The following is a 24,583-nucleotide window of genomic DNA, read 5'->3' as shown; positions in this document are numbered from 1 at the left end:
TAACATTTTTAAACACTTTTGACGTGTCATAGTGACACGTCATAAGTTTTGATCGGTGGGGATCCGAACATGAGACCCCCACCGATCGCTAAGACGTAGCGGCAGAGGAGCTAGGGTGAGCGCTGTGTCGCTCCGTTTCTGATCGGCTTTCCTCGGAAAGCCAGGTGAGTGGTGTATGGACCCATAGACTTCCTATTGAGCCCGTACACCACTCCGAGGAAAGCCGATCAGAAACTAAACGGAACAGCGATCATCCGAGCACTTCTGCCCCTTCGTTTTAGCAATCGGTGGGGGTTTCAGTGCTTGGACCCCCCATCGATCAAAACTCCTGACATATCACTATGACATGTCAAAAGTTTTCTAAAAGTTTAGTTACCCTTTAAATGTGCTGATCGGCAGGGGTCGGACCCTACCAAATATCGATGGTCTTTCCTAAGGATACCGGCGGCCCTCTTGGCTGCGTTCATTGTGCAGTAAATCTGGACACATCATCCAGCGACGTAGAGCGTGCGGACAACACTTCGACCTGATGTGTTATTTCAATGTACAGATGCCCTCTAGGGCTGGCATCATGGCAGAACCTAGCGCTACTCTAAGGGTATGTTCACACGTCGGAAATTACGGAGCGGTTTTCAGGCGAAAACAGCTCCTGAATTTCAGACATTTTGACAAGTGCACGCATTTTTCGCGGCGTCTTTTACGGACGTAATTGGAGCTGGTTTTCATTGAAGTCAATGAAAAACGGCTCCAATTACGTCCCAAGAAGTGTCCTGCACTTCTTTGAGGCGGGCGTCTTTTTACGTGCCGACTTTTGACAGCGGCGCGTAAAAAAAAAAGCCCATCTGCACAGAACACCGTAAGACCCATTGAATTCAATGGGCAGATGTTTGCAGACGGTTTGGAGCCGTTTTTTCGGACGTAATTCGAGGAGTAAAACGCCTGAATTACGTGCGTAAATAGAGCGTGTGAACATACCCATAAACTTCTATTATTCTCTATGAGGAAAAAAGTGGCAACGTTTCCAAAATGGTAATTTCTGTGACAGTTGCAGGTTTGCATGGAGCTTTCTTTTCCATATTGAGTAATAGAAGTGGCCATGTAGCCTAGGGGGAAAAGCGGGGTGGGCAAACGCCACTTTCTGCAGGAGGTCAGGCAGACTGGGGCCCCGCACTACATTTGGGAGCCGCGTTTACTTAGGACCCCGACCTTCAGCAATTCTGTCGATATTACGTCTTCTCCTGAAGTGACATTATGGCATTGGTCGGCTGGCACATGATAAACAACAGCTCCGGCACTTAGCCGGGCCGGCTCCCCGGAGCATGTGCTGAACCTGACGTGACTCCGAGCGGAACCGATCTACGGGCGGAACGTTGAGTTCTGTCATCAGCCGTCGGGGAAGGTTTAAGATGGTGCACGGGCCAGACTCCCGAGCAAAGATGGAGTTGAGGAGTAAAGTAGAGCATGAGATGAGTTTAGCCGCTCTCCGGCGGAATGACCCGTACATCAGAAACATCATGGATGTCACCGGGCAGGTGGCTCTCTATAGCTTCAGTGCCAAGGCTAACGAGTGGGTGAGTGCGGCGGTGGCACCACAGCTACTGCTGGTCACATTATCCAGCACCGTCCTGCACATCTATAGTGTCTCACACGTATCTTATATCATATATATTGTCCATATTCATAATCTCCTACACTTCTGTATTATTCTGCTACTTTTTTTTTTATATATAAGGCCTCATTTTAAAACTAAGGCCCCATGCCCACTTCAGTTTTTTTGTCGGGGTGCTATCCGTCGTCCCTGATATCACCCTGAACCCATTCATTTCAATGGGGCCATGCACACTTCTGCTGTTTTAACGGTCCTGTTTTGACGGAACAGTCTCGTCATTCTCATTGAATTTGGTCTGTGAAACAACCGGCTGCACACGGAAGCCGCCCGTGTGTGACGGGACCGTCAATAACGGCCTTTCAACGTCCGACGGAAGTGTGCATGATGCCTTAGGCTACATTCACATGCCAGTGAAAAAAATTGCTATTAAAATCTGATGAACTGTCAGTTTTTCATGGCCATTTTGCATCAGTGTGTCCAAGTTTCCATCCATTTCCAGTGCGTTTGTCCATTTTTAACGGTCGTTTGTTATCAGTTTGCCATCCCTTTTTCATGGCCGTTAAAAAAAAAAAAAAAAAAGGATGGATTACATTTTTTTTAATTTTTTTTTGTTCCAACACGCTGAAATTACCAGTGACCATGTAGATAGTGCCGTAATGTCCCTGTAGATAGTGTCCACATTGGCCCAGTGCCCACGTAGTAATACTGCCTATGTAATACCACAGTGCCCACATATAAAGTGCCAGAGTGCCCATCTAGATGGTGCCATTGTCCCCTGTAGATAGTGCCACACCCTCTGGCCGGGGATTCCGCTCGTAGACGGAGCACCTGACATCTCTGTCCATATATGCACAGTGATGTCAGAGGCTTTCTTTAAGAGCGGAATCCCCTACCATCGGCAGCCCTCTGGCCGGGGATTCTGCTCCAGGAGTGACCCCTTGACGTCACTGTCCATATATGGATAGTGACGCCGAGGGCTTCTCCAGAAGCGGAATCCCCGGCCAGTGCTGGGTCTCGCCGCCGGGGATTCTGCTCCTACAGGAAGCTACAGTGACGCTCTTTTGGGGGGTGGGGGTGTTGCTATCTACAGCCAGGGAGTGCTATCTACATGGGATCTTGCGTTTCTCCGGCCGGAGACTCCATAGTTAAAAGCCCTGACTTCACTGTCCATATATGGACAGTGCTGTCAGGGGCTTCCCCGGGCTCAGCGCTAAAAGTAGCGATGTGTGCGGGGAGTTCTCGGCCAGGATCAGTTTTTAACTTCCATTACAAGGATTGATTCCTGAAAAACGGCCAGTAAAAACTGATCCATTGACTTCTATGGGAGCCGTCTGGCCATTAAAATGGGCAAAAATAGGACATGTCCTGTTTTTGACTGCTGGTATTCACGCCCGTTTTTTTAACTCTGATTGATTGGTTGCTATGGGCAACAAGGGCAGTTTTACTGTATGACAGTTTTGTTAAATGAGGCCCAAAGTGTGTGGTGGAACATGGTGAGGGGCACATTTACTAATACAAGTGTGCTTACAATGTAATATGCACCACATTCCTCAATATGGTTAGCCTCTATTGGGGGATACGATGCCCGCTACGAGGCAGCAGCTGTCACAGCTCCTGTATGCGTCGGTAGAACGGCCGAAATGGCCGATCCTCCTGTGATGTACTATTAGGTCATGGAGCGAGAACGATGCAGTTACCATGACCTAATAGTACGTCCAGGAGCGGGAAGGGGTTAAGAAAACTTCTGAAATGTCAGTGACATGTCAGAAGTTTTAATCGGTGGGGGTCCTAGCACTGAGACCGCCTCCAATCGCTAGAACGAAGTGGCGGAAGTGCTCGGGTGAGTTCTGAGCCGCTTCGTTTCTGATTGGCTTTTCTCCCATAGACTTTCTATTGAGTCCATACACAGATACATTGGCTTTCCGAGAAAAGCAAATCAGAAACCAAGCTGCTCAGCGCTCACTCGAGCACTTCGTTCTAGCGATCCGTGGGGTTCTCCGTGCTCAAGCCCCCACCGATCTAAACTTCTGACGTCGCTGATATGTCAGAAGTTCTCTGAAAGTTTAGTTACCCTTTAAGTGTGCCACAGAGCGTAAAGGCATACAGTAGTGTGTTTGACATTGACTCCCATTTTTTTTGACCGATTGTTTTCCACTTCGCGCAAGCCCCAGGTAGTCAGGTGTTTTTGTTTTTTATATAGACTCCCTTATTGGCCGGTTTAGTTTCTTTTGTTACTGGTGGGATCCTTTGTATGAACAATCCCACGGATGATTGATGGGACACATTGCGGCCGATTATTCTTGTGTATGGCCGGCTCAACGTGGTCACAAGACAATCGCACTACTATACGTAACATTGACTGCCTGGTAACTGGCTGCAATCTGTTGTGTTATATGATCACATACAGGTGTGTTACCATCTCATGACTGTTACCACACAGCGTTCATGTCTGGAGCGCCATTGTCATGTGGAGTGTTGCATTGTGCAGACATTATAGTAATCTAATAGGCGCTGTCACACTGATAATGTTAATGAAAATTCTGCCCCAAATAGTTTATTATTTTAAAAGCTATGTGCTTTTTTTTTCTAAATATGCAAATTAGGCTATACTTGACAAATGGGCGTCAACACCAGCGATTTTCCAGAGGTGGAGCTACCTCACATGCTCTGAGGCTGTCCTATCAGCATGAAGCTGCTGCACACAGTGTGAGAGACTGAGGCTAGAGGGAAGGGGGGAAATAACTTAAAACAGCCATATAAAACGGCCATATCTTGGGCTGTGGACCACCTACAAAAGTGCTTCTGGTGGCATATGAAAGAGGAGATTCTAATCTTTCATATGACACCAGGATCGCAGTTCTAGCTGTGACACTACCGGAGCTATCACCAGTTGAAAACAGTTTGGAATGGAAGCTGTATACTATATGATCAGGCTGTGTTGCTGGGCAGGGAAGGGGGAGAAGCTGTATGCTGATTGGACAGCGTCATACAGAAAACATTACACAGCCCAGAGTGAAAAGAGAGAGTCACCTCCCATTTGGCTATTAGAGCCACATTAGCATATTTAGGAAAATGCTCATAACTTTTGCAAATAATAAATGTTTTTGAAAAAAAAATCACATTGCAGTTATCCGCATCATAGCGCCTATTAGATTAGTTAGGGAATTAATAAACTGATGACAGGGCCTCTTGAAGTTGCATCGGTGCTCTCTTGCGGGGGTGTCATGATACAATTATACTAACAAAGTTTTCAAGATCTTCTAAAATGGCTGGATCTAGTTTCTCCTTGATTGGTTGCCTGGCAGATGCAGCTACTACGGTCTACATCAGTGCAGCATGCTCCGTGTAGCCAATCGCGTTATAGAAAAGCAACCCGACTTATTGTTTGATTGGTGAATAAGTTGCACATGACCAGTAAAGCAGGACTCCTCTTGCATTGACGACCGTAAAATCTGTTGAATTTATTAAATGCTGATATGTAATTTTAAAGGGTCACTGAAGTTCTGTCACAATGTTAAGCAATAAATCCTCACATATTGAATTGCTTCTCTTTCTACACACAAGTAGAAACACTGTTCAAATTGCTCGTACTTTTAAAGTATCAACTTTGCTCAGATTTTTTTTTCATTGCAGGAGAAAACCGACGTAGAAGGGACCCTTTTTGTCTATACAAGGTATGTATTATCCTAGAGCTAGTTCTTACTTCACCAGGGCTACACATCTCCATTAAACACTATGACCGTGGACAATACTTCTAAAATCTCCCCCTGGCAGTATTGTCTTTTTACTGCTTTTCTCCCCTGTTGAAACAAACAATTCACACCCTAAAAATAAAAATTCTTATGGGAATTATTAGAGAGCCCATAAAAATAATGAAAGATGAATGAATTGTCTGTGATATTTGCTAAGCAGTGTCCTAAATATGTGCTCCTTTGTCATGGAATAAATGACTTTTAGATATGTCTGTTCCTTTAGGCTGGGTTCACACGATCACATTAACGTCCATAATGGACGGACGTATTTCGGCCGGAAGTCCCGGACCGAACTCAGTGCAGGGAGCCGGGCTCCTAGCATCATAGTTATGTACGATGCTAGGTGTTCCTGCCTCTCTGCAGGACAACTGTCCCGTACTGTAATCATGTTTTCAGTATGGGACAGTAGTTCCACGGAGAGGCAGGGACTCCTAGCGTCGTACATAAGTATGATGCTAGGAGCCCGGCTCCCTGCAGTGTGTTCGGTCCGGGACTTCCGGCCGAAATACGTCCGTCCATTACGGACGTTAATGTGGTCGTGTGAACCCAGCCTTAGAGATTCAAGATTTGCACCGTTGGTTGATTTTTTTATTTTATATTTTTCTATTTTGTTTTCAAGATTTGCTTGGCTGCTTGTGTAACCTGCAAGCTCAAAGCTCACAGGGTATTTCCCTTTAAAAACCTTTCCCTTGTGCAAGCTTGTGACTTCAGGGAGAAAATGCATTAAATAAAAGGGATTATGTGGGGACTAAAGATAATTAGCAGTGTAGTCACTCCTGTATGTACACTCGCTAATATACGTTCCGGTGTATTCTATGTAGTAGCAGTAGTACATTGATTACATGGAGTATAGCGGGGCCAGTCACATGCCGAAGAGTCGTATCGTTATCAAAGAAGACTGTGCAGCTAGACTTCCGGTCCCTCGGCAGCACTATAAATATTGCAGTGAGTACACGGTTAATAATTTTTGGTCCCCACATAACCCTTTTAAAATGTAATTATATAACAAGCTGTGAATAAAAACCAATTGCTGCGATCACAATCGACTCTACCGTGCTGAGGATTAGATAAGTCTATGTTTACATCTGCGCCAGGGCTCCGTTCCGTCGGAGCTTTCCATTGGAACGGAGCCCTGACTGACACAAACTGAAACCAAAGGTTTCCGTTTCCATCACCGTTGATTTCAATGGTGACGGAACCGGTGCCAATGGTTTGTTTGTCTCTGTTGTGCAAGGGTTCCGTCCTTTTGACAGGATGAACACTGTACCCTTGCACAACCATTGACCTCAATCGTGATGGAAACGGAAAGCTTTTGGTTTCAGTTTGTGTCAGTGAGGGCACCGTTCAGACGGAACGTCGGAACGGAGCCCTGACGCAGATGTGAACAAAGCCTTTACAAGAAACAGGAGAATAATCTATGACTACACCCAAAGCATTTATGTAGGCTCAGCCTGTAATCTGTAACCATGGAGACACATTGGTCCGAATTGGAGCTGTGTACACAAAACTGTAGAATATTTTCAATCAAAACCATTTTCAAAATTAGTTTTATTTAAAAGGACTATATTCACATGGACCCTTGTTTGGGAACTTACTGCAGTCTTCTATGTACCATAAAAGGTCTCATATCCTCACCCCCTTTCTTGTTGTAGATCGGCATCACCGCACCATGGTTTCACAATAATGAACAGGCTTAATATGAAAAATTTGGTGGAACCCATCAATAAGGACCTAGAATTTCAGCTTCATGACCCTTTTTTGCTGTATCGGAACTCAAGCCGTAAGTTTGTTGCTTTTTATATAAATTTCTGAAATATATACTATAAAATGAATTGGTTCCAGGATGACCGCTGTAACCTTAGTGATGCCTTCCGTTTACAATAACTTATGAAAAACTAATAATTGGTCTTGAAGCCCCCAAAATGTCAAGCAAAAATGAGGATTAAACAGGTTGTCGAGGATTAGAAAAACATGGCTGCTTTCTTTTTAAAACCGCGCCACACCTGTACACATGTCGTCTGGTATTACAGCTACGTTCCATTAAAATGAATGTTGCTGAGTTGCAATATCACACGCAGCCTGTGGACAGGTGTGGTGCTGGTTTTGTAAGATGTCAGCCATGTTTTTCTAATCCTGGACAAATTCTTTGAAGAAAAAGTACCGCACACAGATGAAGCATGTCTCTACACACAAAAAGGTCCGACAGAGCTGCTAAAAACTGGGGTATCAATTTTTTTTGTGAGTACAGTAAAAAGTTGTATTTAGCAGCCAGCCGCCCGAACTGCGGCTGCACCATTCTCATTGCAGCCACTCGGGTGGAGCATCTGAATAAAACCCCTTAAAGTGAAACTGGCACATTTTTCATAATTGGTGAAATGGAGCTACTAGTGTCCTAAAATATACTAGGGCTGTTCATTCTTTCACATTGGTCCCTCAAATGCAAGTTTCCAAGGTGTTCTGTACATTAGAAGTTCTTAAAACCACAGAAAATAACAAAATGGCTGCGCATCAACTACGGCAGTGAGGCTGCTGCATGTACGGCACCCTTAGCGGCTGCATATTGGGGATCGGTGGGGGTCTGGGAGGTAGGATCCGACCAATCACTAGAAGGAACCTGCCACACCACAGTAGCAGGACTATTGAGGAGTGTAATCATCCTTTGTAAAACCGTGCTTCTAATAGTCCTGGTTTAGGGAATATCTATCCTCCTAAGGTTCTTCTGTATGTTAACACGGTAACGTGGGGTAAATTTCAGTGTCATGGAAATAATATCTGTTCCACATCCATGAAGTGAAATGGTAATGGACCACCGAGAACTGTCTCTCTCCATGGAAGGTCTGCTTCATTTATGGTGCATAAGTTGATTGTGACTTGACATAATTCAATCCAATGGCACTAACCCTCTGCAATAAAAACAAATAAAAGAAAAGGCTATCCTAGGAAACTTCTGTAATGAGCCAGGTATAAAGTGAATCTCTGACCATTAACATAATTGAATTTTAGATCAAACATTCTGTGCTAATTACTTAAAGGGGTTGTCCAGTTTGGGGGCTGTTTTGTATACTGTATAGGTCATCAGTATATGATTGTGGGGGTCCAACACCCAGACCCTGCAACAATCCGTTGTTCTGGCTACTTCCGGGCACCGGAACCAATTCCGAGTCGGTGCTGCAAACAGAAGACTCTGTCACAGTATAGCGGCCGTGCCGGGCTATGTATTTCTGTTCCTATTCACTTATGGATAGATAATCAGTAGGAAAAACAGGCCGCAAACTGGGCTACCCCATTTTAATATAGCTTTATATTGGTCGGAGCTCTCTCTTTTCTTTTTTTTTTTTTCCAGTATATAGTCAAAATTTTGGATGCTTACGTCCACCATTAGGGGTGCTGAGGAGTTTACTGCATACTGTTTTATTATTGCGTTTAAAGTGTTGTCCCGGTAATAATTTATCATGGAATCTGCTGAGCACAGTGCTCGGCAGTTTCTGTTGGCGCCATAGACTTTGAATGGAGCGGCAGGATGCATTCTTGTCTGACGCTCCGTTCTGCTCCTCTTGGCAGCATTTTTGCAGCTGGGGGGGTGACTTGGGACCTCCGTTCTGTGAAATGGGACCACCGATGTAGCCGTTATCACCAATCTAGGTGATGATTTGTCGTTTCCGGAATACCCCTTTAATGTATAAACACTATTCAGTAAACTTCTTAGCTCCCTTAGCATCAGTTGACACAGCATTTTCTGGCACTGATTTTGGCACACAAGCCGTGTTCAGAATCTGCGTGTAAAAGATCCCCCCCCCCCCCCAATGGTAGGCAGAGGATTTTTTTTTTTCCCGGGCAGCTTTTGACCGCTCATGGAAGTGGCATGTTCTTTCTTGGAGTGGTTTCCGCCGCTGACCTTCCTTTGAATTAAATGGGAGGCAGAAGAAAACCACGCCGCTCAATTTGAAGTGCAGGGCATTGGGACCTCTAACAGAAAAACAGAGCTTAAACCCGCTAGAGAAAGGTTAACCAGGAAATTAATAGAAACAGAATTTTGTACCTTTTTAAATAAAAAAACAAAAAAATATTCGAGGGTGCACGTTCACAGTTTGATTCCCTTGTTATGTTCTAGCTTTGCTAACAGTACTTAGACCCTAGACAAGGGAATAGTTGGATCTTTAGGTGGAAACGTCTCTGTACACGAGGTCTATGATGCTCCTGTTATCTGCGTTGTGGATGCCACAGGCGGTGTGAGTAGTGAAACACATTGTCTCTTCATGTCTCTGCGTGACACATGAAAAAGGGGTTTAAATACGGTTTCTATGGCAGCTGAGCTTCGGGCAAGCTGTAAACCGGAGCAGAATATCTAACGTCTCTCTTCATTTATGTGTAAACCTAAAGTTCTGTTTGTAGATTTGTGCTGCATCATACAGAGCAGAATTTACTCATTGCTGAAGGAAGACTCCACGTGCCAACGTTTGGGGGCACTTCTAATATACTAAATATTTTTTTTTTAGAAGGTGGAGGGTGAGGCACTGGGCAACTGTCATTTTTTGTTTTTTTGGGATTTGCTTTTATGGCATTAAATTGGCACACTGCATAAATCAATAGTGCAACGGGGTATAAGAAACTTTGTAAAACATTTTATCAGAGAAAAATGCCTCTTTCTCCAGTTATCAGGCACTTCTCCCTCTCCACCCTGCTTTCTGCACTGATCATTCGCTCTCAGTTCACTGCTAAAATCGGATTCTTGAGTCATTGAGGGATCAGGTTACAGCTGCAGATCACAGTCTAAGCAGAGAAGATAGAGCAGAGGCAGAGAGACACACACAGAGATGCTGCTGCAGCTTCTAGTAAGTGGTTGGTTTTACCCCAGAGCTGGTTTCACAGCTAAACTGCTCAGTACTGGTGTATGATGTTCTCCATGCTGCTGTTTCTGAGGGTGTTTTACAAAAGCGTTTGGGGATCAGGATGTTCTCTTCTCTGTTTGTGCAGTGTGTGGGAGACATGATGGCCATTAAGCTCCACCCACTAGCTCAGAGACCACTGAGAATTAGAGAGCCTGCAGAGGGAATTACTGCTAGAAAAAGAAAAAAAATACCTGCAGAATACAAGTCATATAGCGGCCCGAAATAGTGTTATTCCTCGTGTACACACACATGACCGCTTACACTGAAAAAGTCACCTGAAAAGTTAAAGGGGTATTCCCACAGACACGTACCCCCTATCAACAGCATAAGGGGATACATGTGTGATCTCTGGGGATCGACCCCTGGGATCCCCAGCGATAAGGAGAACGGGGGATCGATCGTCTCCCGAAGTGCTCCATGAGAATGGAGCACTGGTGCACATGCTCGAGCAGCGCTCCGTTAATTTCTATGGGCGTTCCGGGACTAGTGTTTGTTTTTTTTTTTTACATTTTTTTCCCCTCTACTTTTTTTTTTTTCTACACTTTTGTTTTGATGCTGCATTCCAAGAACCATAAGTTTTTATTTTTTTTTTGTCAATTGTTTTATGAGGGCTTGTTTTTTGTAGGATAAGTTGTGTTCATTGGTACCATTTCTGGGTACTTACCACTTAATTGACTTTTGATTTATTTTTTTTGTTTGGGGAGGGGGAATGAACATAAAATAGCAATTCTGGCATTGTTTTTTTAGGTTTTTCTTTTATGGCGTTCAACCTGTGGAATAAATAACGTGGTAATTTTCTGGTACGTGTTATGGTTGCAGTGATACCAATTAGGCTTGGTTTTTCTTATTTATACATTTTTCCATAATCTAATCATATTGGTATTCTGTCATTGTGGGCAGGCTTATCGGTAACCTCTGCAATTGGCAGAAAAATTCCTTCGAACCCTTCTCTGTGATTTTCTTTATCTTTATTACACCACCCAAGTGTTCGTTTTTAGTGTTTTTTTGTGGTTTCAGTACTCTGACAATGTCATTTGTACTTGATGATAGTAACTTTTTGGATAGAGACCGTTTTTTATCTTTTGATGATGTGAAATGTTTACATAATGCCTTGGAATAGTGAATCTTCCATCTCTTTTACTAAATGTGTGTCAGCACACAGCCGGCGAGATCGATTTTGACAGCTGCACAGGAGAAACAGAACATAGAGGTCTTGTATTCGGCTCTAGGAGGTAAAACTAAACATCCAGTGGTCTTTGTTTTATCATCGGAAATAGACGTCGTCTTGCGTCATCCTGTGATGTTTACGGTGTAGAAAACCTCTTGCTTGGCTCTATAATAGACTGGATGTGTATATATTATATATAATTATATAGGTCACAGAATGCCAAAGTGACTTGTAATAATTTAATTGCATTGTAGGCGTGTATTATGCCTTTTATAATACACAATTCATCTTCATGTCACTGGGAATAACATTAATTCGACTACAGGACAAAATTTTATAGCTGCTGAAGTTTGTTCTACGGTTTACCCCCACAACAGTGTAAGCCACAGTGCCCCTAACCTAATGGAGCTTTAGTTGAGTGTCTCTGGCTTACATGCTAATGGAACTGTATTTAGGCTAGTAAAGAAAATTTGGGTTTGCTGATGACAAACCTGGTACACTGCCAAGTCTGCTACTTGTTGCTTCTCAGTACCCTTCATATAGTTGTCTGTTATACCTAAATGACGACTTATTAACCGTTTCAAGACCAAGCTCATTTTGGCCCTTGGGGACCAGCCTCATTTTTTTTCAAATCTGCTGTGTCATTTTATGTGGTTATAACTCTGGAATGCTTCTGCCTATCCAAGCGATTCTGAGATTGTTTTCTCGTGACATATTGTACTTTATGTTAGTGGAAAAATTTGGTCAATAAATTCATTGCTTATTATGATTTTTCTAATTTTAAATGTATCTACTTGTAAAACAGATAGTAATACCACACAAAATTGTTGCTAATTAACATCCCCCATATGTCTACTTTTATATTTGCATCGTTTTTTGAACATTATTTAATTTTATCTAGGACAAGGCTTAGAACTTTAGCAGCAATTTCTGACATTTTCAAGAAAATTTCAAAAGGCTATTTTTCAAGGATCCTTTCAGTTCTGAAGTAGCTTTGAGGGCCTTATGTACTAGATAGACCCCATAAATCACCCCATTTTCAAAACTGCACCCCTCAAAGTATTCAAAACCGCATTCAGGAAGTGTTTTAACCATTTAGGCGTCTCACAGGATTAAAGCAAAGTAGAGGTGAAATTTACAAATTTCATTTTGTTTGCTGAAATTAATTTGTAATAAAAAAAAATCTAACACAGAAGGTTTTACCAGAGAAACACAACTCCATATGTATTGCCCAGATTCTGCAGTTTTTAGAAATATCCCACATGTGGCCCTAGTCTGGTAATGGACTGAAGCAGCGGCCTCAGAAGCAATGAAGCACCTAGAGGATTTTGGGGCCTCCTTTTTTTTTTTTTCTTAGCATATATTTTAGGCACCATGTCAGGTTTGAAGAGGTCTTGTGGTGCCAAAACAGTGGAAACTCTCAAAGTGACATGGTTTTGGAAACTACACCCCTCAAGGAATTTATCTAGGGGTATAGCAAGCATCTTGACCACACAGTTAGGCCTCATGCACACGACCGTAAATAACGGGCTCATAGGCTTCTGTTAGCCACGGGTACCTTCCCGTTTTCTCACGGGAAGGTACCCGTGCCGTTAAAAAAGATAGAACATGCCCTATTTCATGCCGTAATAACGGCACGGGCATCCCATAGAAGTCTATGGGGCTCCCGTAATCATGGGTGGCTGCGTGTGTTCACCCGTGATTACGGGAGCGTTGTGAGGCGAGGTCAGGGGACTACCCGGTCTGCAGGCCACAGCCCAGTGGCGTAACTACCGCCGGGACTACAATGAAAACTATGGCAGAGCGGGGAGGTATCTCCCCGCTCTGCCATAAACAAAAGACATGTATCCCCTATCCTGTGGATAGGGGATACATGTGTGATCGCTGGCAGCGATAAGTAGAACGGGGGACTGAAAGTCCCCCCATGTTCTCCATGTCTCTCACCTCTGACTTCCGAGGTCTGTGTCGGCAACCCCGTAGAAATGAATGGAGCGCCGGTCGCGCTTGTGCGCATGCGTGACCAGCGCGCCTTTCATTTTTATTGAGCTGTGGAAGTCAGAGGTGAGAGTCATGGAGAACTTGGGGGGACTTTCAGTCCCCCGTTCTCCTGATCGCTGCCAGCGATCACACATGTATCCCCTATCCACAGGATAGGGGATACATGTCTTTTGTCTACACTGTAGGTCGCATCTTTTGGGGGGGTTGGGGACAGGGGCTGTAAGGCGTTCCCTACAGTGGGGGGGGGGGGTCTGTATGGCGTTCCCTACAGAGGGTGGGGCTGTATGGCATTCCCTACAGGGGGGGGGCTGTATGGCAGTCCCTACAGGGGGGGGGGCTGTATGGCAGTCCCTACAGGGGGGGGGGGCTTGTATGGCGTTCCCTACAGGGGGGGGCTGTATGGCAGTCCCTACAGGGGGGGGGGGTTGTATGGCGTTCCCTACAGGGGGGGGGGTTGTATGGCGTTCCCTACAGGGGGGGGCTGTATGGCATTCCCTAAAGGGGGGGGGGCTGTATGGCGTTCCCTACAGACCCCCCTGTAGGGAACGCCATACAGGCCCCCCCTGTAGGTGACGCCATACAGCCCCCCTGTAGATAGCGCCAAACAGCCCCCCCTGTAGATAGCGCCATACAGCCCCCTTTGTAGATAGCGCCATACAGCCCCCCTGTAGATAGCGTCAAACAGCCCCCCCTGTAGATAACGCCATACAGCCCCCTTTGTAGAGAGCGCCATACAGCCCCCCTGTAGATAGCGCCAAACAGCCCCCCTGTAGATAACGCCATACAGCCCCCTTTGTAGAGAACGCCATACAGCCCCCTTTGTAGAGAACGCCATACAGCCCCCTTTGTAGAGAACGCCATACAGCCCCCTTTGTAGAGAACGCCATACAGCCCCCTTTGTAGAGAACGCCATACAGCCCCCTTTGTAGAGAACGCCATACAGCCCCCTTTGTAGAGAACGCCATACAGCCCCCTTTGTAGAGAACGCCATACAGCCCCCTTTGTAGAGAACGCCATACAGCCCCCTTTGTAGAGAACGCCATACAGCCCCCTTTGTAGAGAACGCCATACAGCCCCCTTTGTAGAGAACGCCATACAGCCCCCTTTGTAGAGAACGCCATACAGCCCCCTTTGTAGAGAACGCCATACAGCCCCCTTTGTAGAGAACGCCATACAGCCCCCTTTGTAGAGAACGCCATACAGCCCCCTTTGTAGAGAACGCCATACAGCCCCCTTTGTAGAGAACGCCATACAGCCCCCTTTGTAGAGAACGCCATACAGCCCCCTTTGTAGAGAACGCCATACAGCCCCCTTTGTAGAGAACGCCATACAGCCCCCTTTGTAGAGAACGCCATACAGCCCCCTTTGTAGAGAACGCCATACAGCCCCCTTTGTAGAGAACGCCATACAGCCCCCTTTGTAGAGAACGCCATACAGCCCCCTTTGTAGAGAACGCCATACAGCCCCCTTTGTAGAGAACGCCATACAGCCCCCTTTGTAGAGAACGCCATACAGCCCCCTTTGTAGAGAACGCCATACAGCCCCCTTTGTAGAGAACGCCATACAGCCCCCTTTGTAGAGAACGCCATACAGCCCCCTTTGTAGAGAACGCCATACAGCCCCCTTTGTAGAGAACGCCATACAGCCCCCTTTGTAGAGAACGCCATACAGCCCCCTTTGTAGAGAACGCCATACAGCCCCCTTTGTAGAGAACGCCATACAGCCCCCTTTGTAGAGAACGCCATACAGCCCCCTTTGTAGAGAACGCCATACAGCCCCCTTTGTAGAGAACGCCATACAGCCCCCTTTGTAGAGAACGCCATACAGCCCCCTTTGTAGAGAACGCCATACAGCCCCCTTTGTAGAGAACGCCATACAGCCCCCTTTGTAGAGAACGCCATACAGCCCCCTTTGTAGAGAACGCCATACAGCCCCCTTTGTAGAGAACGCCATACAGCCCCCTTTGTAGAGAACGCCATACAGCCCCCTTTGTAGAGAACGCCATACAGCCCCCTTTGTAGAGAACGCCATACAGCCCCCTTTGTAGAGAACGCCATACAGCCCCCTTTGTAGAGAACGCCATACAGCCCCCTTTGTAGAGAACGCCATACAGCCCCCTTTGTAGAGAACGCCATACAGCCCCCTTTGTAGAGAACGCCATACAGCCCCCTTTGTAGAGAACGCCATACAGCCCCCTTTGTAGAGAACGCCATACAGCCCCCTTTGTAGAGAACGCCATACAGCCCCCTTTGTAGAGAACGCCATACAGCCCCCTTTGTAGAGAACGCCATACAGCCCCCTTTGTAGAGAACGCCATACAGCCCCCTTTGTAGAGAACGCCATACAGCCCCCTTTGTAGAGAACGCCATACAGCCCCCTTTGTAGAGAACGCCATACAGCCCCCTTTGTAGAGAACGCCATACAGCCCCCTTTGTAGAGAACGCCATACAGCCCCCCTGTAGATAGCGCCAAACAGCCCCCCCTGTAGATAACGCCATACAGCCCCCCCTGTAGATAGCGCCATACAGCCCCCCTGTAGATAGCGCCATACAGACCCCTTTGTAGAGAACGCCATACAGACCCCTTTGTAGAGAACGCCATACAGACCCCTTTGTAGAGAACGCCATACAGACCCCTTTGTAGATAACGCCATACAGACCCCTTTGTAGAGAACGCCATACAGCCCCCCTGTAGATAGCGCCAAACAGCCCCCCCTGTAGATAACGCCATACAGCCCCCCCTGTAGATAACGCCATACAGCCCCCCCTGTAGATAGCGCCATACAGCCCCCCTGTAGATAGCGCCATACAGCCCCCCCTGTAGAGAACGCCATACAGACCCCTTTGTAGAGAACGCCATACAGACCCCTTTGTAGAGAACGACATACAGACCCCTTTGTAGATAACGCCATACAGTCCCCTCTGTAGATATCTACAAAGGGGGACTGTATGGCGTTATCTACAGGGAGGGTTGTATGGCGTTATCTACAGGGGGGGGGCTGTAATAAACCCACTATCTACAAGGGGGGGTGGGGTTGTGTGACACCCAGTGGAGGGGGGGGGCCCCCAGTCAAAAGTTTGCTATGGGGCCCAGTCTTTCCTAGTTACGCCCCTAACACAGCCCACATTTGTTTTCAGAGTTCAAGAGAAAAACATGGCACTCACTTTTTTTTTACGGATCCGTAAATACGGATGGAATACGGGTGGAATACGGGTGCACACGGTACCGTATTTACGGACACGGATCCGTAAAAACGGGTGCAATACGGGTGGAATACGTGTGACCATGGAGCCGTATAAACGGCCGTTTTTACGGATGGTAAAAAATACGGTCGTGTGCATGAGGCCTTATTTTGCTATATTTATTGGAGTTTGTCTCTGAAAATGAAAATCTACTTTTTTTCTGAAAAATATAAAAAACATTTTTTTACAAGGAATATAGAATAAAAAGCACCCCAAAACTTGTAAAGATATTTCTCCCGATTACGGCAATACCCCATATGAGGAAATAAACTGCTGTTTGGACCCACGGCAGAGCTCAGAAGGTAGGGAGCGACATTTGGCTTTTGGAGCGCAGATTTTGCTTGGCAGTTGTTCTGTTTGGGGTTTTGCTGGTATTTCAGTTTATAATGTGGGGGCATATGTAAGCTGGGCAGAGAACATCAGGGCATAAAAAGAGGGTATAATAATGGGGTAAATAAAATAATAATTCATAGATATGTGGCCGGTGTCGCACTGATAAATGCCCAATCTTATCCGCTTTTGGAACGCTCTACACAATTTCTATCGCTATATTCTGAGCACCAGAACTTTTTTATTTTTTCTCCTCCGGAGCTGTGCGAGGGCTTACTTGTTACGTTACAATCTGTAGTTTTCATTGATACAATTTTAGGGTACATCATTTTTTTTTTGTTTGTTTTTGTTTTTTGGGGCAATCAAAGTCACAAATAAAACGTACATTTTGAAAATGTCTTTTGCCCTTTTTTTTTTTTGTTTTTTTACAGTGTTCTCCGTGTGCTTTAAATGACATTTTACTTTATTCTGCGGTTCGATACGTTTACGGCGATACCATATGTATATAGTGTTTTTTTAATGTTTTGTGGCATTTGCGCAATAAAATCACTTTTCTATAAAATTATTTTATTTTTTGTGTCACCATATTCTGCGAGCCATAACTTTTTTTTTTTTTTTTCTTCAGTTAAAGCTGTGTAAGGTCTTTGTTTTTTTGTGGGACGGGTTGTAGTTTTTATTGGTACTGCTTTGGGGTACATGCAACTTTTTGATCACTTTTTATTCTATATTTTGGGAGGGGTGATGAACAAAAGAAAAGTGATGCTAGTATTGTTTTTTAAAATTTTTTTTTAGCGGTGTTCACCGTGCGGGAAAAATAATATTATAGTTTGGGTCGTTACGAACGCGGTGATACCAAATATGTGTACTTTAATGTTCATTTTTTCCTATAATAAAAGGCTTATTATAGGAAAAAAGCATTTTTGGTTTTTACACTTTTCTAAAACCTTTTTTTTTAATTATCTTTTGTTACTTTTAGACCTGCAGCACTGATCGCTGCTATAATACATTACACTACCTAGGTAGTGTAACGTGTTATAAACTGTCAGTGTGACAGGAAGCTGGTCCTCATAGGCTTCCATGCATGGCACACCCGAAGGCCGTTGTATGGCCTCTGGTTTTGCCATGCAACTGATGGCAGCACCCACAATCGGTCCCCGGGAAAGTTTGTTGTAGCAACAAACTTTCCGGTTTGTTGCTACAACAAACTTTCCCTGCGATCACATGATCGGGACCGGAAACCAATCAGGTCCCGATCATGTTTCCAGGACCAGAGGCAGGGGTTAACAGCGCTATCCGGGTGTCAGCACTACTCTGAGACACCCGGATCGCGCTTTTAAGATCCACTGTGAATTTGAACTCTTTCCCGACCGCCCACAGTAAATTCATGTTGGCGCTTGCTGTGCTCTGTGCAGCGCCGACGTGAATTTACTGTGGGCGGTCGGGAAACAGTTAAAAATGGTGATCATATTCTCTGTAGCCGAACCAATTTGTTCGGCTGTCAGAACAGGTTGCTGGGGAGCCGCGGACACTGACACCACCGGTGTCAGCGATCTGCCCAGCGCTATGAGGACAGAAGGAGAGGTCTGCAGATTCACGTCCGATCTGCGCGGGGTATATGCGAATAAGACGTGAATCCACAGATTGTCTGCATGAAAGGGTTAATGTCTAGCTAACGTCTGCTATGTAGTTAACATTTTATCCATGGAAAAGATCACAAAGGAAGGTAAAGAGCATTTCCCTTTAAAATAAGGAGGAAGTCGAGTCTAAGGCCCAGTAGACATCCGTATTCCATCTGTATATACGGATCCTTACAAAAAGAGGGAGGTTGCAGATAATGTCATCAACATGTTGCCTAGCAATGCTTCCGTATGGCTGCACATCAGTAGCCGTCCGTATTTATGGAAACTCCCATAGGCTTCTATTGGAGAGTCCTTGCTGTAATTACTGACAATAATAGGACCGGTTCTATAATTTTTTCAGCACGGACGCCCATCAGTAAAAATACTGAAAGGTGTACGTGGCCAATAGAAATGAATGGGTCCGTAATTACTGATGAAAAATACTGTCGTGTGTATGGGGCCTAAATTTGCTGTGGGACACACCATGCAAAATCTGCCGGGTGAACAGGGCCTAAAAGTAGAAATCCTAGAGCTGCTTTCTTCTTTTTATGTTTGTCTCCTACTTGGGTAACCGATGCTGGGGTGGACAACTGTTAACCAGTTCAGGACCGGGCTATTTTGCGCCTTCAGGACCAGACACCGTTTAGCCATTTTTTGCACGTGTTAGTTAAATGGCTATAACGTTTTTATTTGTTGGGCTAACGACGTGATTTTTGCGACGTTTTTTCCGTAGACAATGCAGGTTTCATTTTGTATAGTTTTTATACACACCTTTTTTGCTATTTTAGAATTTTTATTCATAAAGTTTGAAAATAATAGTAAAAAAATAAGCTTTTTTACGTTTCAGCTATTTTTTTTGGGTAATAACATAGTTTTAACCTAAAATAGACCTTTTATTTGTGATCGTCATTGTCTACCGTAAATTTTAATATATTACATGTCTATATTAGGGTAATTGGGTCAGCGCTAGCGTTGCAACAATGATTGGCGGGGGGAACGTTTTTTTTTTTGGGGGTGGGTATTTTATGTGTATTTATTATTAAATTTTTTTTGCACTTTACTTTATTATTTTTTTATTACTATGGTCTGTCCCCCAAAGGTCAAAAAAGACCTTTGGGGAACTTTATATATATTTTTTTCTTTCTTTTACACCATCTTTTCCACTGTAACTGGAGCTGCACAGCAGCCCCAGTTACAGGGGAAATCAGCCCTCTCATAGTGACGATTGTCACTAATAGGGCTGTGCTGGGTCTAGTAAGACCCAGCAGCAGTCTGTCACTAATGGCACCCGGCGATCATGTGACCTGTCACATGATCACCGGGAGGAATAGAGACAGCGCCGCTGCTGCAGTCTCTATTCCTATACACAGCGTTCATTGAACGCTGTGTAAAAACACATCGGAGAAGACAGAAGCAGTGAAAGCTGCTTCTATCCTCTCCTCAGGGTCCCCGGCAGTCACTGACAGCCGGAGACCCGACATTCAGCTGCCCGATCGCGCAGGCAGCAAGTTAAAACCCGAGCCGTAAAAAGTCTATGGCTCGGGTTTTAAGGACCCTGACCGCAGGCCGTAAATATACAGCCAGCGGTCGGGAACCAGTTAAAGGGGTTGTCTCATTGTAGTGGAAAAACAATTCTATAGCGGTATCCCCGTGGTATATCCATAGAATATGCCTGATAGGTGCAGGTCCCACTTCTGGGTTGGAAGCTACAGCTGTTGTTCAGAGAAATCCTTTGATTTGTATACGTAGTAGTTGCGTTCAAACTTAATCTGGTTTAGTTTTTGCACCCGTATTACAACGGTAAACCTTTAATGAGGTACTGCAGGGGAAATGTCAGGCTGGCTGTGGCTTTTCACAGGTTTGCTTGGGGTGCCAAGAGCCGGACCACAGGCAATCCGCTTACTGCCATGGCAGCTCTGATCTGAAAGGGGTTGTTTTCCGATGACAACCGCCTGATTAACGATATAGAAGGATAAATTCAAATGCTGAAACTGTCAAGCTCCCGTGGGTTGATTTCTGGATTAATCTATATATTTATGTTAATAGATATGTCCATCTTCAAAAGTGCTAAAATATCACCAGGACCTCCATTGATCCTGAGACTGAAGAGGCCGGAGCGCTTTCTTCGCCTCGTTCCCTTGACTGTTTTTCCCTGCATAGCGACACTCTAGCCCCCTCCCCCTGCTGTGCAGTGAACTGCAGTGCGGCCCCTTTATTCTCAGGCTTGGTGGTGGTCCCAGAGGTTGGACATCACTTTATAAGATGGGAATAACCCATCCCAAGGGACAGGAAAAATTTCTACATATTGACATAGGAGCTAATATTTTTTCGTTCTAGGAAATTATCTAACCCTTTTTTTAAAGCCATCTACTGTCCCTGCTGTGACGGCTCCTGCGGTGACTATTCCATAGATTCACAGTTCTCACAGTAAAGAAGCCTTGTCGCCTCTGCAGGTTGAATCTTTTTTTCTCCAGAGGGAGGGAGTGCCCCCTTGTTTTTTGAGGGGGCTTTACAAGGAACAGGATTTCACCATATTTTTTGTATGTGCCATTAATATATTTATATAAGTTAATCATGTGCCCCCTTAGTCGTCTTTTCTCAAGGCTAAATAGGTTTAATTCTTTTAATCTTTCCTCATAACTTACATTCCCCATGCCCCTTATTAGCTTCATTGCTCTTCTTTGTATTTTTTCCAACTCCAGGGCATCCTTTCTATGAACTGGAGCCCAGAACTGAACTGCATATTCTAGATGAGGCCTCAGTAATGCTTTGTAAAGTGGTAATAATACATCCCTGTCCCGTGAGTCCATGCCTCTTTTGATACACGACAATATCTTGCTGGCCTTTGATGCAGCTGATTGACATTACATGCTGTTATTGAGTTTATGATTTACAAGTACACCCAGATCCTTCACAACAAGTGACTCCCCCAGTGTAGCTCCCCCTAGGACATATGATGCATGCAGATTGTTCGTACTCAGGTGCATGACTTTACATTTATCTACATTAAAGCTTATTTGCCAAGTGGACGCCCAAACTCTGTGTGTCCAAATCAGCTTGCAATTCACGAACATCTTCCATAGACTGAACATTACTGCATAACTTGGTGTCATCTGCAAAAATAGAAATCGTGCTATTAATCCCATCCTCTATATCATTAATATATAAGTAGAATAATAGTGGTCCCAGCACTGAACCCTGGGGTACACCACTTATATCCAGGGACCATTCAGAGTAGGAATCACTGACCACAACTCTCTGGATACGGTCCTTGAGCCAATTCTCAATCCAATTACAAACTATTGGCACTATATATACCTTATAGCCCTCCACTCACAGCAATCCAGGGGGTGTATGTATGTACATATATATGTGTATGTGTGTGTGTGTATATATATATATATATATATATATATATATATACGTAGTGATTTGTCTGCTCATAATAAAAATTAAAAACATGGAATTGGTTAGACTAATCTGGAAGATGAAAGCCTCATAAGTCTTGTAAAAATAGTTGTGATATTCATAGCGGTTGCAAAGGTATTATCGTTTAAAGAAGTGCATATAAAAATGGAAAATTTGACCTGGACACGGGGGCATCAATGACAGAGAGTTGTCTAATTCACAGTAGTTTGACATTTCAAATTGTTTTTGGGTCCTGCCACTGACGTGTGTGTGTGTGTGTGTGTGTGTGTGTGTGTGTGTGTGTGTGTGTGTGTGTGTGTGTGTGTGTGTGTGTGTGTGTGTGTGTGTGTGTGTGTGTGTGTGTGTGTGTGTGTGTGTGTGTGTGTGTGTGTGTGTGTTAATGTGTGTATACATGCACATGGTTTTCATAGCACAGCATTGCTGGCAAGCGGCAAGTCTCTGTGTTTACGGTGCTGCTCATTTCACATGTGGATGTATCTGGACAGCTAGCCAGAAAGCATTGTATAGGTTGTGCATGGGTGTCTGATGGCAGAATCTTCTGTGTACGGTATGTCTTGTTGCTGTATAATCTATGGCATCCCATGCTTCTGCTGGATTTTCTGTGACTCCATGCCAGCAGCACAGAAGGAGCCCTCCAATGTTGGCAGACAAATGACGATTGGGGATCTAGTTGTGGGCTTAGCTAGTCTGCTCCTGGCATTCATTATCTCGCTGCCCATTATCACTCAGCGTTCTTCATCTTCCTTTTTTTTTCTTATTGCTGCATACCGCCAACTGAATGGACCCTATTGTGGATAATTACTGTACAGTTATCCTCAATGTATCTTATGGGAAGTGGAATAACTCTATAATGAAATGTATTGTCTTGTGACTGTGCTACTTTCATGTCTGTTGTCCTCCAGTCTCAGTCGTCTTGTATGGGTAGTGATTATCTTTCAGTTTTCTCTCACGTAACATATTTTTTTTTTTTAATGTATGTATGTGTATATATATATATATATATATATATATATATATATACACACTGATTGAAACCGCCTCAAGATAGGTCATGGCGCTTCTTTTTACCGCGAGGCGGTTTTTCCGCTCGCGGTAAAAAACACTCCTCCGCCTCCCATTGAAATCAATGGGAGGCATTTTTTTACGAGTTTTGCGGAGCGGTTTCTGCGCCAAAAAACTTGTCAAAAAAACTCTGTGTGAACAGGGCCTTAAGATATCCTGTGGTATCTGGCACCAAGACATTAGCAGAAGATCCTTAAGCCCTGTAAATTGTGAGGTGCGGCCTCCATAGATTGGATTTGTTTTTTCAGTACTAAATCAGGTTCAGATTTGGAGTCAACCCCTTGAACACTTCTTCTTCCTAAAGCCATTCCGGAACAATCTTTGCAGTGTGGCAGGCCGCGTTATTCTGCTGAAAGAGGCCACCGCCATTAGGGAATCCCGTTGCCATGAAGGGGTGTACTTGGTCTGCAACAATGTTTAGGTAGGTGATAAGTGTTAAAGCAACATCTACATGAATGCCAGGACCCAAGGTTTCCCAGCAGAACATTGCCCAAAGTATCACACTGCCTCCGCCGACATGTCTATTTCTGATGATCACGTGCCCATCGTAGGCGCTTTAGTCAATGTACATGGGTTCACATCGTGCGAGCCTTCGCTTCCTATTCGCATCATTGAGCCTTAGGTGCCCATTAAGCTGCTTCCGGTTCACCGGGTTGTCCTTCCTTAGACCACTTCTGGTAGGTACTAACCACTGAAAGCCAGGGACAGCCCATAAGACCTGCCGTTTTAGAAGACGCTAACAAATTGTCCCTGGTCAGTCGCTCAGATCATGACACTTGCCCCTTTTTCCTGCTCCCAACAGATCAATACTAACAAAATTGTGCGGTCCCTGGCAAGTGAGCAGGGTTTCACCCACATGCGGTCCCCGTCTGACCGTATTCCATATACTCACCATATTATAATAAAAAGCTTTTGTTTTATTCAGTTTAACAAACGTTGCACACTGATCCTCAGCACGGTCTTGCGCCAAAAGCAGGCTCCGCGTGCCTCGTTGTTAAACTTGATTTGATGTGCGCTTTGTTCTAACAATATTGTGAGTATGTTGGACACGATGTACCCAGAGGGCAGCCGCATATTATATACGTTGTTTGTGGACTTTCCTATCTATTGCTGGAGTCTGGACTTCTGCTGCCTTCTATTTATATTTTTGTTTTCTAATGTACATTGTGTCTCAATCCCTCTGTTTTGAAGATGTGTACTTGCTGTCAGTGAATTGAAATCTTCTTATAGGCTTGCGACCTAGTACTGCTTACACAGCTAAGTAGTTGTTCCACTATATCCAGTCGCAATCCTCTATGTGCTTAAGACCTCATGCACATGACCGTTGTCGTTGTTCGGGGCACAAACTACAGATCCTAGTGTTCGCATTCCGGTCCATAATGCCTGAGTTGCTTACGCAGCCGTTGCGCATGTTCATATATTATGAGCGTGTTGTTTTCCTGTGTCACCCGGGTTTAACGGTCTGTGTTCGGATAGGATGATCAC

The 24,583-nt window shown here is 44.7% G+C and overlaps 1 protein-coding gene across 1 annotated transcript in view; it reads left to right on the top strand.

Annotated features, from left to right (window-relative positions):
• The first annotated feature begins 1,220 nt into the window (after positions 1-1,220).
• DCP1A (decapping mRNA 1A) overlaps positions 1,221-24,583 on the top strand; it is a 79,345-nt gene continuing 55,982 nt past the window's right edge. The window contains exons 1-3 of the mRNA XM_075833898.1: positions 1,221-1,571; positions 5,243-5,283; positions 7,014-7,141. Coding sequence (XP_075690013.1) covers positions 1,407-1,571; positions 5,243-5,283; positions 7,014-7,141 — 334 coding nt within the window. The 5' untranslated portion in view covers positions 1,221-1,406. The remainder of the gene's footprint in view (positions 1,572-5,242; positions 5,284-7,013; positions 7,142-24,583) is intronic.

This window comes from Rhinoderma darwinii, chromosome 7 (assembly GCF_050947455.1).
Source record: "Rhinoderma darwinii isolate aRhiDar2 chromosome 7, aRhiDar2.hap1, whole genome shotgun sequence".
NCBI lineage: Eukaryota > Metazoa > Chordata > Amphibia > Anura > Rhinodermatidae > Rhinoderma > Rhinoderma darwinii.
The sequence above is the reverse complement of the archived record's forward strand: the minus strand, read 5'-3'. Positions and strand labels throughout refer to the sequence as shown.